The sequence below is a fragment of the Populus nigra genome, chromosome 10, assembly GCF_951802175.1.
Source record: "Populus nigra chromosome 10, ddPopNigr1.1, whole genome shotgun sequence".
NCBI classification, from domain to species: domain Eukaryota; kingdom Viridiplantae; phylum Streptophyta; class Magnoliopsida; order Malpighiales; family Salicaceae; genus Populus; species Populus nigra.
In genome coordinates, this window is record NC_084861.1 from 7,481,699 (window position 1) to 7,500,126 (window position 18,428).

The 18,428-nt window shown below is 32.3% G+C and overlaps 1 protein-coding gene and 1 non-coding gene across 3 annotated transcripts; both read left to right on the forward strand.

Moving 5' to 3' along the window:
• Positions 1–8,173: 8,173 nt before the first annotated feature.
• LOC133705482 (E3 ubiquitin protein ligase RIE1) lies at positions 8,174–12,141 on the forward strand. 2 transcript variants are annotated; one of them, XM_062130730.1, is made up of 5 exons: positions 8,174–8,780; positions 9,757–9,876; positions 10,239–10,371; positions 10,493–10,651; positions 11,518–11,675. In XM_062130730.1, the coding sequence occupies exons 1-5, from the start codon at positions 8,299–8,301 to the stop codon at positions 11,524–11,526; spliced, it is 903 nt and encodes a 300-aa protein (XP_061986714.1). In that variant the 5' UTR covers positions 8,174–8,298; the 3' UTR covers positions 11,527–11,675. The 2 variants fall into 2 exon arrangements, with proteins under 2 accessions (XP_061986714.1, XP_061986712.1); XM_062130728.1 differs by having other exon boundaries at positions 8,179–8,780; positions 11,498–12,141.
• Positions 12,142–13,682: 1,541 nt separating this feature from the next.
• Positions 13,683–13,756, forward strand: TRNAN-GUU (transfer RNA asparagine (anticodon GUU)). Its single transcript has one exon. It is a non-coding gene; the product is annotated as a tRNA-Asn (tRNA).
• Positions 13,757–18,428: the final 4,672 nt, after the last annotated feature.

The following is an 18,428-nucleotide window of genomic DNA, read 5'->3' on the forward strand; positions in this document are numbered from 1 at the left end:
TTTTCTTCATAAATAAAGCTTACATGTTTATGTGGATGGACATCATTCATATACATTAATAGATAACACACCAGCCATTGCATGAAGTGAATGCAAACCCCCATAGCAGCTGTGCAGAAACAAAGAAGGCAGCCACCTAATTAATCATTGTCAGAAGAGTTATCTCGCAGGTTAACTCAAGTAGCAGCTGCAGCTACTCCAAGATGATTGAATCACAGTCAAACAAAACCAATAAGCAATAGAGTTTGAGAAAACAAAAACAAAAAACAGAGGCAGAAGCAATTGAACTCACTAAAATGAGTCCTGGAAGGAAATGACAGCAGGGTAAGAATAAAAACTCACAGGCAATGAAAGTATGAAACCCCAAATAAAAGCCAACGTAGGAAAGAAACCAAGAGAGAACCGGACTTCCTGGGGAGAGAAAGCAACAAATAAAAACCTGGTTTTCTCTTAAAAGATAAAAAAAAACAGACAACTTGACATGACGGAAAAGCAAGTAATGAGGCAATAGCCATGATGGCTATAAGAAACATGGCAGCTCATTCCCAAACGAAATGAAATGGAGTGGCGGCATTGTACTGAACAAAAATAAACAGAAGCAAACCCATCATAATTGAAAATAATGCATTACCTAACCCTGGCACATGCACACCATACCTAGACATCCTCCCTACAATGAAGATGGAATGGCTAACCCAGAAAACCAGAGACACACGGCCAACATGTTCAATCAGCACCTCCTCCAACACAAAATGACTTCCTGCACAACTTGTCAACTTGGTAGAGCATTTCATGGCAATCATTCAATTACAGCGTTCAAGCAAAGCCCAAGAGAAAAATTAAACATGCCTCTCGCCCAAGCTCACTGACAGAAATTCAACTGAAAGGAATGAAAGTAAGTTGGCCGAGATGCAGTCGGGAACTATTATGATGAATAGTAGATTGTCTCTTGATGTACAGTGGATTCACCATTTCTTTTAGGTTTTCGTTCTGCACTCGTTTGCGTGGAAATTATATTATTTTCTAGACCAAGTGTTTGCATGGAGTCCTATATATAATCTTTACCCTTTTTCTTGAGCTGCTCAGGAAGAACTGTTGTGGTGAATGGGAAATTGCATCTAAGTCCACAATATTTCTCCAGTGCCTTTTTGTTTTTTATTTTATTTTTAATGTAAGGTAGCATTTTGATACAACGTGAATAAAAACCAGGGTTTCTATCCCTTAAAAATACAATCCTAGACTGTGGTATTTCTAAAAATTTCATGATTCAATATTCCGATGAAAAAAAAAGCCCAACACATTAACAATTTATTCAAGGTTTAAATTAACCGACCTCTAGCTAGAAAAGAATATATATCTAAGTAAAAAAATAATTAAAATTTAAAATTAGCTACGAAGATAATTAAAATAGCAAAAATATCATATTTTGAGTTTAATTCAAGTTCTTGCAGACCGGTCAAGAGCCGAGCAATACTTCTATATAATTATACATGCAAAATCATTTATTAAAATTTAAATCCGATTAAACAATCAGATTTAATGTTATGACTCTTTTTTTTTTAAATTAGAATACATGTTTAACATCTTTGGACTTTTTTGAAGGCTTTTTTGCAAGTTTTAATTTATCTATTTAGTACATGAATATATTTATAACTTCTTATATATCATATTTGATTCGGGTACATGAATCTATTTAGAAATATAGTTATGGTTATTTTTCAAAATGTTTTTCACTAAAAAATATATCAGAATAATAATTTTTTATTTTTAAAAATTATTTTTTATCAGTACATCAAAATGATCTAAAAACACTAAAAAATATTAATTTGAAGCAAAGAATAAAATAAAATAAAAATTTAAATTTTTTCAAAAATATTTTTACAATGACACATAGAAAAAAAATATGCATGCATAAGACAAAATAAAGCATATTTTGTCAGCAATGACAAGATAAAATTCAAAATAATCGTTGTCTCAAGATAAAAAATGAATGAAATTTGTTATACTTTTTTTTTTCTAGAAGAAATGCTGGACAAAGACGGGGATCAAAAAATTAATAAATAAGAGAAGAGGAATACAAAGAAAAGGGAGAAAATTGAGGTGACAAATTTTCCCACAACAATAGTAAATGAGTGTTAGCTTCATTGTTTTATATTATCATTGAAGCTTCTCTTTGCTTTTTTTTATTAATTTCACCCTCCCTCCTCTAATTTTTTTTTCCATTCCCCTCCTTTTTTTTTATTTCAAATTTTATTTTTTCTCTTAAATTCATCATTTTATTCTTCTTAACAGTTGTCTGAAGATTAACAAAGTCTAGTGAATCATCATATTAATGTAACTTCCAAGTAATTTAATTTTTTTCAAGCTAAACAAGAAATCGGGTCAAAATATTTCAATATCATTATTTTTTTTCAATTTTATTCTTTAATTTTTCTTATCGGTCAACCAAGTTATCTCTGGATTGGTCAAGTTGACAGGTCATGTCAGGACAACTTACATATAACTTACTTTTAAATTCAGATTAAGTAAAAAGTTAGATTGAAAGGTTTTTTATGTTAATTTTTTTTTTAATTTCATCTTTTTTATCAGTCGACCAAGACATTTCAAACTAGTCAAGTGAATTAGATTATGTTAGGACAACTTTTATACGGTTTAATTTTAAATTTTGATTACACAAATAGAATCAATAGGATTCAAAGTCATTCAAAGTTGACATGTTAGGGCAATATTAATAAAAATATCAAATAGATTTTAATGACCTCGAGTATTTATCTACTGCATTCAATTATTTTTTACCCAACTTGCAAGCAACGTTGATTAGTAAACTAGTTATTCTAAAGATTATAGGTCTAAAAACTTTTCATGTCAATTAATTGTTTAAAAATAATTTTGAAGGTAATATATGTTATTACCATGTCTTTAGGTGTGTTTAAATATATTTTTCAATGAAAACCAAACCGGAAAAAAATGAGATTCCGAGTGTTTATGATGTCGATGGGACGAGGGAATTCAGCACAAATGCCAGATCCCAGCGGTTAACCGAAGAATGCTGCGGCGTTACATCCTCCTTTCATTCTACTCGGGCTTGCACAGTAGCCTAGGTCTGCGTGGGCTGGCTTGGTCCAAGCCTTGCCTATTTTCTTAACGTCAGGCACCTTAAGATTGTCACTGGTATAATCTTAAGATTGCATTTCTTGATTATCATAAAATAAAATAAAAAATAAATACCCAACCAGCTCATGACTGCTCAACAATAATTTATGACAGCATTCATGGTAACCAATAAGCTCAACCATAATACCATGATATCTCCTTTAATGAAGCCGTCACGATCATATATCATAAAAGATAGTACAATGAATGTAGCTAAAAATGATAAATGCATATTTCATTATAGTTTGTATTTACGGCATGTTTTTAAAAATATAATAAAAATTGTTTTTTAAAGTGTTTAAAATATATCAAAATATTTTTTTATTAAAAACATCTAAAACTAAATGGGTGTTGACCTAAAACTCGTTGAGCTCAGGTTGATAATCAATGTTCTTCACATGAGTTCCATTGTTGATCACACTTTGGACCGGAAGCGTTTAATGTTCCCACACAGATTTAGGGCTGCTGAAGAATTGGATTACTGCTCCTCAATAATGAAAACCAAAGAGATGGGCAGGAGGATAAGAGCAGAAACAAACTTGGACAAACAGACACAAAAAAAAACAGCGAGAAGAAGGCAGGGGTCCCAACCAAGTGGATGAGATCTCAAGCTCAGGTTAACAGGCTGTTAGGCACCTTTCTTCAGGCCAGCGCAGCAAACAAAAACATTTGAATTGGTAAAAAAAATCATAAGTGAACCTGTACAAAACAGTCGCCTATGAAGCAACGGAGGAAAATGAAGCAGTCCTGGCCAAATCTCTTTATTTCATCCAATAAAGTGTCTAAGTGGATATGTGTTCGAAGGCTGAAGTTCTCAAGCTGCAGATCAAAGGGTGTTAGTATGTTCTCTCTCAGCAAATGGCAAAAAAACCAGCAGGGAAATAAAAAGGCGAAGGAACTCAACGGGAAAAAGAAGAAGATGACGCGTCAGAAAAGAAAAGAACACCTTCATTCGGTTGGAAAGCAATTATATTGGAACAGGGTCAAGAGAAGAAACAAGATCACCATAGCATGCATTATATTCATTTCTTACAACATAACAAAGCAATCAAACCATAACAAACAAATCAAACACAAATGAAGCTCTCAATCTATATTTCACAGAAATCCTACAACTTCATGCTACCAAGTTAAAAGCATGGGACGGAGGTACAATCCAATGGTTCACCAAAAACTATATATATATAAAAAAAATACAGGAAGAAAGTAATGGAGTTGGTGTTTAACTTACCTTAACACCTGCATACTCTCCTAACTCAAAAAACCTAGGAATCAGAGAACTATGCATGACTTAACAATGAACCTGCAAATGCAGGTTACTCGCAAAAAATCCCAAAAACTTCTATACATGTCATGAATTTGAGAGCGCCATAAAATGGTTTAAATATATGGAAAAAAAACACCAAAAAACAATGTATCAGCCTACGATCTTAGATATATGAAAAGGTGGGGGCAGTTTTATAAAAATACACTGTAACCTCGAAAAGACAGGAAAAAAGATAAAGCCATGCCAAAGTCCATTGAAATGAACAAAAAAACATCGATAAGAATAAGAGTGCAAAAGAAACAAAGAAAAGTACCCCAGATAAATTAGGAATGAAAGAGCCCAAGATAACAGTGGATCAATAGGGAAAAAAGCGCACAACTGAGTTCAGAAAGCTGGCCGATCAAAGACTAAGACAGTTCCATGATCCTCTGCAAAAGACAATTAACCAGTTCCAAAAAAGTCAGGCCCCAGAGACCTCACCAAACTTGCAAGCAGCAAAAAAAAAATACATGTCAGGAACTATCCTAGGATTAAAACACACCATCCATGAAAGATAAAAAAACAAAAGAGGACAAAAAAGCCAATCAAGCCACCAAAACATCAAGCAAACATGGGCATAATTAGACCAGGGCAAAAGAAAAAAAAAAGAAAGGGAAAGAGACCTCCTGAGAAGTTTCCCTCGGAAAAGGTTCCAAATATTCAGGTAAAGCCTGGACAAATAATCAAAAAGAGAGGGAAATTTTACAGTCCAAAGCTAGATAGGCAATCTCTTATCATCATAGAACACCAAAACAACAAAGCCTCTTCAAGCAAGTCACACAGACGCAAAAACTGGCCAGCAAAAGCATACTGATACAGCCATTATAGTCAAGGTACCAGGCTGCCAAAACTGGTTGTTCAAAAAACACTCCCCAAAGCAATTTTTGCACCACATTCAAATCATTTAATCTCTATCTTGCTTACTAACGCCTAACCGATGTTCTATGCGCCACTCCGAACGTTTTAGGTGGCTCTCATTTTTATTCCTGTTAAATGACAGGAAACTGGAATCTTCTGCCCTGCCAAGCCATGATAAGAACATGGATCCATCCTTAGAAATCTATATTTGTAGTTAACCTTGCTTCGAAAGCAAAAGGACCCTTAAAAAAACCCTGATCATTGATCCAGTGCTCTCAAAGTAGCAGCTCATCCACACCAGCAAACCTGTGTTAACAATCTAAACACTACAAATAATCCATGGTTCAACAACCAATCGAATCCCAATGCAACAGGTAGTATGGAAGCATGATCAGGCAAAAAAAGAGAAGGCAATGAAAGAGGAAAAACCTGGCCAAGAAGAACATCCACAAAGGAGACAAAAGCCTCAGCAAGCCCACTGGAAACTATTCCTATGAGACACTATGAACACAAAACAAACCTGCATATTCAATGAAAGAAAACCAAAACCTAGGAAGATAACCTCAAAGAAATTAGCATCGAAAAAAAAAGACAGAACCAAGCTAACGATAATAAAGGAAGAAAAGTTGCACAAAAAGATGCACCAGGAGGAACAATGGTAGAAAGCTAAATGAACAAAAAGAGGAAGCAAGCATAGAGGCATGAAAAAAAAAAAAAAACCAAATCGAAACACAAATGAGCCTATCTGCACTCTCCAACCCAAAAGAAAGGACGTAAAAGCATGGCGAGCCCAAGGGCAATAGTAGCTGCCATATTTTAAAACCTAGTAAAATAGGACATGAAATGACAACATAGCAAGCACAGGTCCATAAAAAGGGTAGGAAAAGCTAACCGAACCAGAACAGCAGGAAAGAAAACCAAAGCTGACAACAACCGAATAGCTGCCATATTTTAAAACCTACTATAATAGGACATGAAATGACACCATAGCAAGCACAGGTCCATGAAAAAGGGTAAGAAAAGCTAACCAAACCAGAACAGCAGGAAAGAAACTTAACCAAACCTGACAGCAACCGAATAGCCTCAGAGGACAAATGACAGGAATCAGGAACTGAAACCCCCGAAGCAATTGTCCAGATTAAACAAATCGTCTAATCCCACCCAATAAGCAGCAGCTCTCCCAATGTTGCAGGAGGACTAAGTAATGTGCATTGAATGTATAATCATGATTAGGGGCCATCTTTTCTGAGCCAAGACCCATAATCGATAAAAATTTAGCGTAGCCACAATAAAAAATAAAAAAAAAAGGACCTCAAGCCGCTACCAAACCCCACCAACATCGCTGAACAGACGAAAGGAGACCCAAGCCGAAGCAAGCCCAGCTCTCCAGAGAAAGAGGCGCAAACGACTCCCTCAAGCCAGCAGCACCCAAGCCCGGCCAGAGCAGGAAGCACCAATTGAAGCCTTGAGAAGAAAAGGGCATCTCCAGCCGAAAGTCAAAGCACATTGCAACCAAGACAAATCACCCCAGAGCATGGGAGAGGAAGAGGCGCGAAGATCAGTTCTGCAAGTCCACGGTATATAATTTCAGTTAGGTTTTGGTTTTAAAAATTTAAATTTTTTTTATTTTAAATTAATATTTTTATAATATTTTTAAATTATTTTGATAAATTGATATAAAAAAAATTTTAAAAAAATAAAAAAAATTATTTTAATATATTTTTAAATAAAAAATACTTTGAAAAGCAATTGTTATCACACTCTTAAATACTTTAACGGTCTTGATTTAAGTGATTTTATCACATGATTTAGAGTTTTTTAATTTAATTTTAATACATATTATATATGGATCATGCTAATAAAATTAAAAATTTATTTTAAAAAATAAAGTTATTAAACACAGTTAGGTATATGATTTGTGTTATAATGTTAGATATATTAATTTACTTTTATCTTTTAATTTTTTCAGTTTAGTTTTTATCTATCATCAACAATTTTTTTTTACATTTTTTGACCCAACCAATTCTTGAAATATTTAATTAGAAATATACGTGAGTTTTTTATTTTTTGATTGGAAATCTTTTATGGCAAAAAAACACATTATAAAAGTATGCATGTATTTTTTTCATGGAAAATTAAACTATCTAACCCATAGTAAAATACCAGTTAAATAGCTAACATATACTAAAAGATTTTGGATTTTTTTTTCAAATCTAATTAAATGAAACTAGATTTAAAATTATAAAAAATAAAAAATTATAATATAAATGATTGAAAATTTTTCAAGCTCATATATTTATTTTTAGTCATTTCAAACATGAAAAAGCAAATAATTAAAACTCTTTTCATGAAATAAAAATTATGGATACAAATATTAATTATTGACAATAATGATATTTTCTTAATGACTTTTTTTTTCTTTTTAATGGAGGTTGAAAAAACAAGAAAAATAAAATTTTAAACTAAAATTAATATTTTTTTAATCTAAAAAATTAGAAGGACCTACTATTTATAGTTCAAAAAGTACGAGGACTAAGTAAATATTTTTCTAAGAGTTTGAGAAAACCACAAATCTTTTTTGTTTTTTTCATTCACTTAGGACCCTTTTTGTTTAATTTTCTAATAAATTAACTGTTTTAAATTTGATCTTACAAGGGGAAAATTTAAAAACAAATAATTGCGCTATGGAAGTCCACTATTCATCGAGTCTCGATTTATTACAGTGGTGCGGAGACCGTACTTTTAGTGTTTTATCAATAATAATATGTACTGAGCTAACAAGGAAACAATTCAATTTGTTAGTATGAATAAACTAAAAAAATTAAAATTTATCATGGAACTTATTATCTACCACCTACCACCCAACCCACTCCTTTAATCTCCGATAAATCAAATAATTAAAATTTATTATACGATGTCTTTCTTTTCTATCTAAGAAACTAGAACAGCACTGCTCTCATCCACTGAACTTTATCCAGAAAATGTCAACCGAGAATGAACCCCACGCGCCACTGCTCCGCCCTCGCCAAGACCCTCCGACCTCCCCAACATCCCGCCAAACCACTCTATCCGCCCTCCTAGGCCGAGCCACTGGACGACGCGGCCCTTCCATGCTGGTAAGAGAAACAGCAGCGCGTGAGCTGGATGAGAGACGCGCCGACTGGGGGTACTCGAAGCCGGTTGTGTCATTAGACATGATGTGGAACGCAGCGTTCGTGGTGGTGTCGGTAACGATGCTTCTGGTGACGGTGAAGGAGAGGCCGAACACACCGATAAGGATATGGATCTGTGGGTACGCGTTGCAGTGTCTGGTGCATGTCGTTTTGGTGTGGCTGGAGTACAGGAGAAGGAATACGCGAAGAGAGAGAGATATAGAGAGCCAGCAACAGTCAACTGAGGAAGAGAATGTTCCTGAGAGTGACGACGAGGATGACAGGGCTTCTTTCATTTCTCCTAGATCAAGGTATAAAAATATTTTTTTCCATTTTTTTTGTTGCAATTGTTGGTTTCTGTGCCAATTTAATTGGGATTTTTCTTTTTTTTTTAAAGGATGGTTTTTGGGTAGGGTTTTTGTGTCATTTGTTTTCGGGTCATGATGAGAGTAAAATAATAATGAAATGAAGAGGATGCTTTTCACTTCATTTGTTGTTGGTTTTAGTTTTGTTTTTTGATATGCATTGCTGCTTTACAGCTGGGCTTGGTTCCTCAGCTCACTTGTCCTTGAGAATTCATATTCCATCAAATTCTTTTCATTGGAAGAAGACTAACACGATATCTAAAGTGTTAAAAGTTCACCAGTGAAAGTTTCTTTTTGGTGGAAATGTTGAGGATTACAGTTTTACCGGATGATATCATCCGCGGCACATTTAACCTGCCTTTTCACATAAACTAGTTGGATTTTTTTTTAGAAACTCGAAGGAAGGAGTTGTTTTTAGGATTATAAAATCCAGTGTGGGATGATTTTGACTAAACTTAAGATGGTGGAAGGTGGTTTTTGCACGAAAATGGGATGGATTTTTTTTTTTTACTTATTTAATTACTTTCTCAATACAACAAGTAATGTTCACAAGTTTCTTGATTTTTAAGCATTTGTGGTTATATTGTTTGTGAAGAGCTTCATGGTTTCTCTAGCATAACATTATGGGTATTTCATCCATGTAACTGTTGGACTCTGAATATCTATAATCTCATGCCTGTGCCCAACTCTGCTCAGCTCACAAAAGCTTTGAATTATGTGATTTCACTGTGTATGCATTTATGCACGTGGGACTGAAGGGAGCTCCAAAATGTGATATCCTGCTATTTGTTATTGACTTTCCTCCTACTTACTCTTGTGTGTCTCTCCAGTGGTATCACTCATAGTATGTTGTCTTAGTAACTTTACCGGAAGGTTTTATCAATTTATTGCACTTTTTCTTAATTTAATGATATCTGCTCAGCGTTACTAAAAGATGTGAATCGGTGAATACGATGGTGTCATTTCTTTGGTGGATGGTTGGCTTTTATTGGGTAGTCTCTGGTGGCGATGTCCTTTTGCAAAATGCTCCACGTTTGTACTGGTAAGCAGTTTACCAATCTAGTACTGAAATTCTGTTTCCAAGGTGGTGGGCATTACCAAATACCACAAGCTCTTTTGAAAGCTTCATGTGCCCATGTATGAGAAAATTGAACTGCCTTTTTCTTCTTCATCTTTTAAATACAACCATGCTCTATCAGTAATTTCTTGCAAGCATACCAGAACATCTTTTTCCGAAGCAACCAACAACCCTTCATGCTCTCTGCTAGATTATTTGGCACATAAACCTTACAGGTATTAGGATGTAGGGCATCTCCATACTTTTATCTCCTCCGTGCCAGCTGCATGCATCAATGATATATGCAAACAAAGACCACAAGAATCTCTAATTCTGAATTTCTGCAGGCTGGCTGTGGTTTTTCTCGCATTTGATGTGTTCTTTGCGATCTTTTGTGTTGTTTTGGCATGTTTGATTGGGATCGCTCTCTGTTGCTGCTTGCCATGCATTATTGCTATTCTTTATGCTGTTGCGGGGCAGGTATGAAGATCATAGTTTACTAAATAAATAATTTGTTGACTTGTAAGCCTTATAGCTGTTGGCATTTTCACTTGCTCAAGTGGGATTTACTGCTGCTCTCATTGCATGAATGACTATATAGGAAGGTGCATCAGAAGCAGATCTCATTCAACTGCCAAAATACAAATTTCAAATGATACGCAATGAGGAAAAGCCTGGCATTGAGGCAGGGAAAATGGTTCCTGTTGAAACAAGTAGCAGATTTTTGGGAACTGAGCGTATACTTTTACCTGAGGATGCAGTAAGTTTTGTTATGAGAATTTTCACAGTTTCTTAAAGCCTGTGGATCTGCACTGCTATAAACCATGTTTAGAAGGAAATGCTGTTGTTTTTATTGGAAAGCCATGGAATTTTTCAATCTGCTCTCCGTTGTTCTGTTATATATGTGCACTTATACCCCTAGTATTTGTGCAAAATTAATTGAAAGAAAAATTGAGCTATTTATTTGCTAGTGCAATGTTGGTGAGCAAGCACCATATTAGATCATACCGAGATAAGTAGTGGTGAACTCGGCTGCTGGTTAATAATTCTATCAATGTGGAGTAATTGTTTAAATTTGGTGTCTTACCATAGATTGGAATCTCTTCTTAGCCAGTAATTACTTCTTCAAAATATCCTGATAAGAAGTGAAAAATCATGTCCCTCAAGAAGAATGAATGCATGTGTGTGAGTGGAGAGATGCTAGCATGATGTTGTGTATCAGCTCCATTGTTCTATTAAGTAGCTCAATTAATTTTTGTGAGACAAATGACTGGCTCAAGTAAGTCTACATTTTCATGCTAGGCTAGTCAGCTTCTTTGGCTATGAATTACATCAATGTATTAGGTTTGGACTTGAAAAATATAAGATTTAAGATTATATTTTTGCTTGTTTTCTCCTCGATTAAGAGGAGAGGCTGGAGTGGTCTTAAAAAAAATGCTTTGATGAAAAAAAGTGGAAAATTGCAAAGGCCAAGAAATATTTGAAAGATACATGAGTCGCAAGTTTTTCCAAGCGTAGTTCACTTCCACTATGATTTTTAAGAAACTTCACTAATGATCTGGAGTTTTGTTTCATCATTTTCTTTCTTTGATTTTTTACCCTTTAGGAATGCTGTATATGTCTCAGCCCATATGAGGATGGAGCAGAACTCCATGCACTCCCTTGCAACCATCATTTCCATGCTACATGCATTGTGAAATGGCTTAAGATGAATGCAACATGTCCTCTCTGCAAGTTCAACATTCTCAAGGGAAATGAACAAGCATGAAGAGAATACAAGGAGACACAGTATTCAGCTGGGTTGATGCCCCCCGCACACCGTTCATCTTCATGTACAGAAGAAACCGAGGCAGAAGGAAAGAAGCTTCTAGAAATTCTTGTGAAGAATACAAGTTGTGTCATTCAGTCAATCAGGCTTCATTTAGTGTATTCATTTCGGCCTTTGGAGTTGTAATGATTCTTCTTCCTCTCCTGAGTTGTTTGAGGAGTGTGAAAAACGGAGCAAGAGTTTTCAGGCCTTCTGTTTATGCTTAAATTATTTGTTTGTAGTTATGTAATTGCACGATTGCATCTATAGTAATACCTGTGCCATTCTGATTGTGGCTTTTAGGTATACATGTATCAGCCTCCTTGGCATTGTATTCATTGAAGATCTGATTTTCAGGCTTCATGGCTGTGTACAATTTATATGTAGTGTTTCTTTTCTTTGTAGTTATATGGAATGATGTTTCTCGTTGCAGAGGCTTATAACTTGTCCTGCCTCTAGTTCTGCTTCAGTTCATGTAGCAAAAATGGGTGCATGCTTAGCTTAGCTGGCACCTTTTCAGATTCTGTTACTTCCAATTTATGTATTTAGTTATTTATTTATTTATCAAGATGCAAATTTTGGAAAACCCCCCCTTTTTTTTTAACAAAAGGAAAGCCCATTGATACGGCTGGGGCAAAAGAATTTTATTCTCTTGTAAACTGTACTTGAGGCAGCTCATTCATTTCGGATGATTCGTACTTTCTTCTATGGTATGTTTCTAATTAATTTTTTATTTGAGTAACACTGAGTTAAAATTAATTCAGTTATGCTCTACGATAACAGAAATTGCACCAAGGTTAACTATATGAAGTGCCTGTTTAGTTCTATACTTTTGTAGAAATATTTTTTAATTAAAAATATATTCAAATAATATTTTTTAATTTTAACATAAGCAAAAACATTATTTAAAAAACCGGGATGGTTGAGACACAAAAATATCACTTTAAAAGTTTATTTGAAAATAAAGTAGAGGTTACTTTTAAAAAAATATATATTTAAAAATGCATGAAAATAATATTTATTTTTAAAAATACATTTTTGATATCAAAATAAATTTAATTTAAAGTTAAAAAAATTAAAAACACGATCATACTACATTGACAAACAAGACCCAAGTTTAGTGTTATGTTTAGTGTTATGGAGTGATTATGCTTTCAAAAAAAATTAATTTTATTATTATTATTATTATGTATTTTTTAATATTTTAATATATTACTATTAAAAATAAAATTTTAAAAACTAAAAAATATTTTAATGATTACCTGTCATTACAATACCAATCACTGTTTAATAATGTTGTTACTTCCAAAACTACACCAAGTCTTCATGTGCTTTTTTTTATTTTTATTTTTGATAACTCAAGGTGTTCGGGTCAGCTTACGCGCATCATGACTAATTTTCAGACTTACTAAATACTCTGCAAGCTCAATGAGACACCACAACTAATCTTCAGACCTATTAAATACGCTACAAACTTAATAAACATGTAAAGTACTACAAGAATAATAAACATACATAAAAAGACCGAATGCAGGTGTAGAAAAAGGGAACAAATCCCTTTCCTCATTATACAACGACCTCAAGTGCTTTCATGTGCCTTTTGTAGGTTTTATTTTCCCATCATGAAACAGCGGAGTGCCGAAGGCCCGAATGCATGTCACAAGTTCTATATTTTTGTAACTTGTGATTCACCATCGTATCCAATAATGATTAATATACCACAAATCAAAGGTTGCAGGTACAAGAATTAAGTTCATGTTTGGTATGTGTTTCAAACTGGAGTAAGGTAAATTTTATTTTAAAAAAAAAATTAGATATATTTTTAAATCATTTTAATATATTTATATCATAAATAAAAATTTTAAAATTATTATTTTAATATATTTTTAACTTTCACTCGCTCCTCGGTGCAGCTTATCATTAAACTATTGGGATCGTTAAACCTACATAATATAAATATTTAACTTCTCTTCCCAAGCCAACGGCTGGAGTAGCTCAGTTGGTTAGAGCGTGTGGCTGTTAACCACAAGGTCGAAGGTTCAACCCCTTCCTCTAGCGAAGTTCATTTTAAAAAAAGATGTGTGGTAAACTGGTAATAATGATGGGTTTTAGTTTTCAGGACCCCTGCGTGGAGAAAATTGAGAGCTAAATCCTCGAAACAAAGAATCCTACGGTCGGGAAATGGAGAAGAAATCCCACTAAGAGTCCTGTGGCCGCTTTTCCGAGTTTAATAGGTAGCTTCCTTGGAGCAATTGTCGTTTTTGGCACAGGGAAAATTGGCTATGCAAAATTCGTTGTTTGTCCAACTCCAATGAGTAGTGTATTTATTTTTATGGTTAAAAAGTGTTTTTAATTTTTAAAAAATATTTTTATTTTTTTAAATTGATGTTTTTGTTTTTTTATAGTTTTGATGTTTTAATATTAAAAATATTTTTTTAAAAAAAATATTATTTTAATATATTTTTAAATAAAAAATACTTTAAAATTTAATTATAATAATTACTATAATTATAAACAATACCTGAAGGATTTAGGCAAAGAAAATATAGTAGTTGATGGAAATGTACTGTCGTCCCAAAACTCAAGCCAAGGCAGGGGAAGAAGAATAGGGTGTTTACGAGTTTGTTGTTTTCTAAAATAATTTTTATTTAAGAATATATTAAAATAATATTTTTAATATAACATAACAAAATAATCTAAAAATATTAAAAAATATTAATTCAAACCAATAAATTCTCAATTTTATTAAATAAAAAACAAAAACAAACAGTCACTTCAAAGACACACTCCCGCAAATGCAAATGCCAAGTAGAAAGCTAAGCGGAATCTTTTGCAAAATACACGGCCTGTGTTGCCGCATCTGAATGACAGCTTCTGTAACTAGTTTGCAAAGTCTCTCTTTCTCCACGAGGCAGTACTACACTTGCTAGATTACATCATGAACTGCAACATCACTAGTAAGTTTAGCAAGTTCTATGTCTTTATTACACGAGAAAGCTGCATAACACCTAGCAGCAGAATCTTCAAATCGTTCCTTAACGCGGCAAACCGTATTTTTAAAAAAAATTGTTAAAATTTAATATAATTTATATATTTTGGATTGGTTTGATTTATTAAAATTAAAAATAATTTTTAAAAAATAAAAAATATTATTAATGTATATTTTAACATAAAAAATTATTTAAAAAATAACCATTACCATATTATCAAACATACCTTTCAATAAATATTATCATAGGAACCAAAAACGTATACAGGGAAAAAAAAATGAAATTCACCATCACCTTGTAATTAGAGAAAGTTGGGGGTTTTAAAAAATAGCATTATTTTTAAATATTCAGATAAAAAATTAGATATACTTAAAAATAGAATAATGTCATTCTCATAGCACTTTTTTTTTATAAAAGGTTACATACTATATATTCTCTTTTAAATTTTTTTTTATTATTGTCAGTTATCCTAGTTATTTTTTTTTATTTTTTTTATTTTTTTATTTCTAGTTATTTTAGAATAGTTTGATGTCAATCTTTAATCAAGTTAGAAAATAACATCAGTCTCTAAAAATAAAATACTTATAAAAAATGTTGTTTTTAAGTTTTAAAAATGAATTTTTATTGAAATTATTGAAATTGTTAAAAGTTAACACAACTCGTATCTAATTTTAAGATCAGAACATTGATTATTTTAAAAGAAGACATGTCATTTAAGTTGTTATTTTTTGAGTGAGCGGGTGTTAGATATGTAAAAAAATAGAAAAATTAAGAATTTTTATCATTATTTTTATATTTTTTAAAAAAACATGGATTTTCCTTTTATTTTTCTAATATGTAGGCTCAAAGAGCTGATTTGTCTAAAAAGTCTAGATGAATTTAATAAATTTATTATTAAATCTAAATATATATATATATATACACATAATTTTTTTTATTTAAGACATAACACAATAATATTTTTATTCAAATGCTAACACCAAATAAAAACTTTTTTTATTTTTTTATGGTAGGGATATTATTTTTATTGAGTACTAAAACGAAAAAAAAACATTTTTTTTCTAAACTACAAAGACTAATGTTTGTTTTGTTTTTTTATGATAGAATATGCAAAAGAAAAAAAAAGGATTTGTAGAAAGACTTGGCCGTGCAAGGTTTAAAGAAGGAGGTTTTTATTTTATTTTTTTTCTGACCATGGTGGCAATATATGCAGACAGTGATCACTCAAAACTCTCTCCTTTTTTCTTCTTATTTATAATTAACTAGATATCTTTTGCAGACATGGAAAACTTACAAGAAACTCTAGTCACAAAATAATATATTTGTTTTTGAAAATATGTGTGGAAATATATTAAAATAATATTTTTTAAATTTTATTTTTTGACAGTATTACATTAAAATAATATAAAAATAAATAAATAAATAAATAAAAATTATTATTTAAAAAAATACTTTAAAAACAAAAAAAAATTACTCTGTATTCATTAAGAAAAAAAAAACGGTAGACTAGCCTAGAGACATCATTTTCTTTCTTGCTTTTGTTTTTTATTTTTTATTTTTTAAGCGAAGGTAGATTCCAAGTCTAATAATCAGAGGGAGGAAAAAAATCCGCCGAAGCCTACGCTTCACAGAAAAATCAAAGCCTTACCCCACACAGACAAGTTCTTTTCTCTTGCAGGACACCCCATGTTCATGAATCACAGCGCCCTGCAGTTCCTATTCATCATCACATGCATTCACAAGATTCAGACACTTGAAAGGCATGGTTTTCTGTTGAAGAATTCAACTATCTACAAAGGGTCTGTCTTCTTTTCTTTTACACGTGAACTAACAAAAGAAAAATCCAGTGATCTTGTTCTCAAGATTATTCAACGCACAAGAATTATATTAACCAATCATATATTCATGCCAAGAACAAACATGAGATTTTTAATTCAACAACATATCACATGAACAAGAACTGAAGCAAGTAAACGTATCATACCTGGTATTGACAGCAGACAAATGCTAGAAAACCCCCCTAGCAGTGGCGCCGCCGCTTCTCTTTTTTTTTTAATAACGATTCACTTCAGTCTTTCCCCGTCACTATCTATATCTCGTTATAAAAATCATAACGCTCACATCCTGAAGCGCATGCCCACCATGCATCAATCAATCAAATATTTCAGCTAGAAACTTGATAAAAATCACTGTCATTGTCAGGTTACATTCGAGAGTGTATAATATAACAAGGTTGAAAAGAATACAGTCAGTGTCATTTCTCCTTTCTTACGAGCTTTCACACGATATAACCACATATGTAGAGAACAGATAGATAACTGACATTCAAAATCAGAAGTAAAATCACATATAGCATTCATCAGGCAACAAGAATCTTTCTGGAAAATTTATGATGGATTCAGAAATGACATTGCTCCACTAGCAAGAACATTAGTCCCCTACAAGCACAGATGCTCCCAACAATTACCAGCTGGAGACCACCAGATCAGTAAACCAAGTCCCTATGCAAGCGCTACAGGAAAAGGAAACATCAAAAGCATGTTTTTTAATGGCAAAAGATGAAAGTCTAACCCTTGAACACAATTGAGCATGAACTTGTTTTTAAGTCAAATACAGAGCGACACATACAGTATATGCATAGCAAGACACAGCACGACCGACATGACAAGGGTCAGATAGGCTCATGATTTTTAATGAGGGCAAAGTTATGCCCCACTAAAGTACATGAAATAAATCGATCCAGTAGAGGTGGGGATGAAGTACAATTTCCCTCCATAAACAAATGGTGATGGGAGCCGTGTACCTGTCTTCCGCTGATAGAAAACCAGGATCCGATTATATATAACGTGATTTGTTTTTATATACTATTTTGTTATTTAAACTTGAACGTGCTTTTCAATATATGTATATATATATAAATAAATTTTGAAAAAATAAAAAAATTATATTATTTTAAAACATTTCCAAATAAAAATCATTGAAAAATAACTTTTATTACGATGTTGAACACCACCTTAGTCTATACTAGTTGTAAATCAACGCTACGTTTCGAGGCTGAAATATTTTTTTATATAAAAAATAATGACTCGGGTTAAATAAAATAATTTTATTTTAATTAATTGATAAAAAATAATACGACAATAGATAGACCATTTTAAAAAAAATCTCATGATAATCTAATATATATATATATATTAAATGGGACAGACGATGTGGCTCATAAATACAAAATGACAAAATTTAGGTAAATAAAACCAGCCTGAGTTAACTCAAGTTCGCATAACAAATCTATAACCTGGATAAAAAGGGATAAGCTAACCCGAGTTATTTCAATAAACCTGCGACTTAAAGTCATAAGACTATAATAATTTGATAAAAAATAAAATAAAAAGAATTACGAAGCTTGTCTTTTTTAAAAAAAAACTATCAAATGATAAAAACTGAAGATAAAATAAGTAAAAAAATAATGTCAATCTTCATTAACTTTTTAAAATTCGTGATTCAGGTCATTAGACCGGAATCATCTTATTCAGAAAAACTACAAAGCCCAATTATCAATTAGTTAAATATTAAATGATAAAATTAAAAAAATAATTTAACTATATAAAAGGATTAAAAACAAAAAATAACAATTACAAAATAAGGATCAAAATTAAAATAAAAGATACATTTTTATTGTTGATTGAAAAACAAAACCAAAAAGAAAAATCAATTCCACATAATGATAAGAAAAAAAAAGT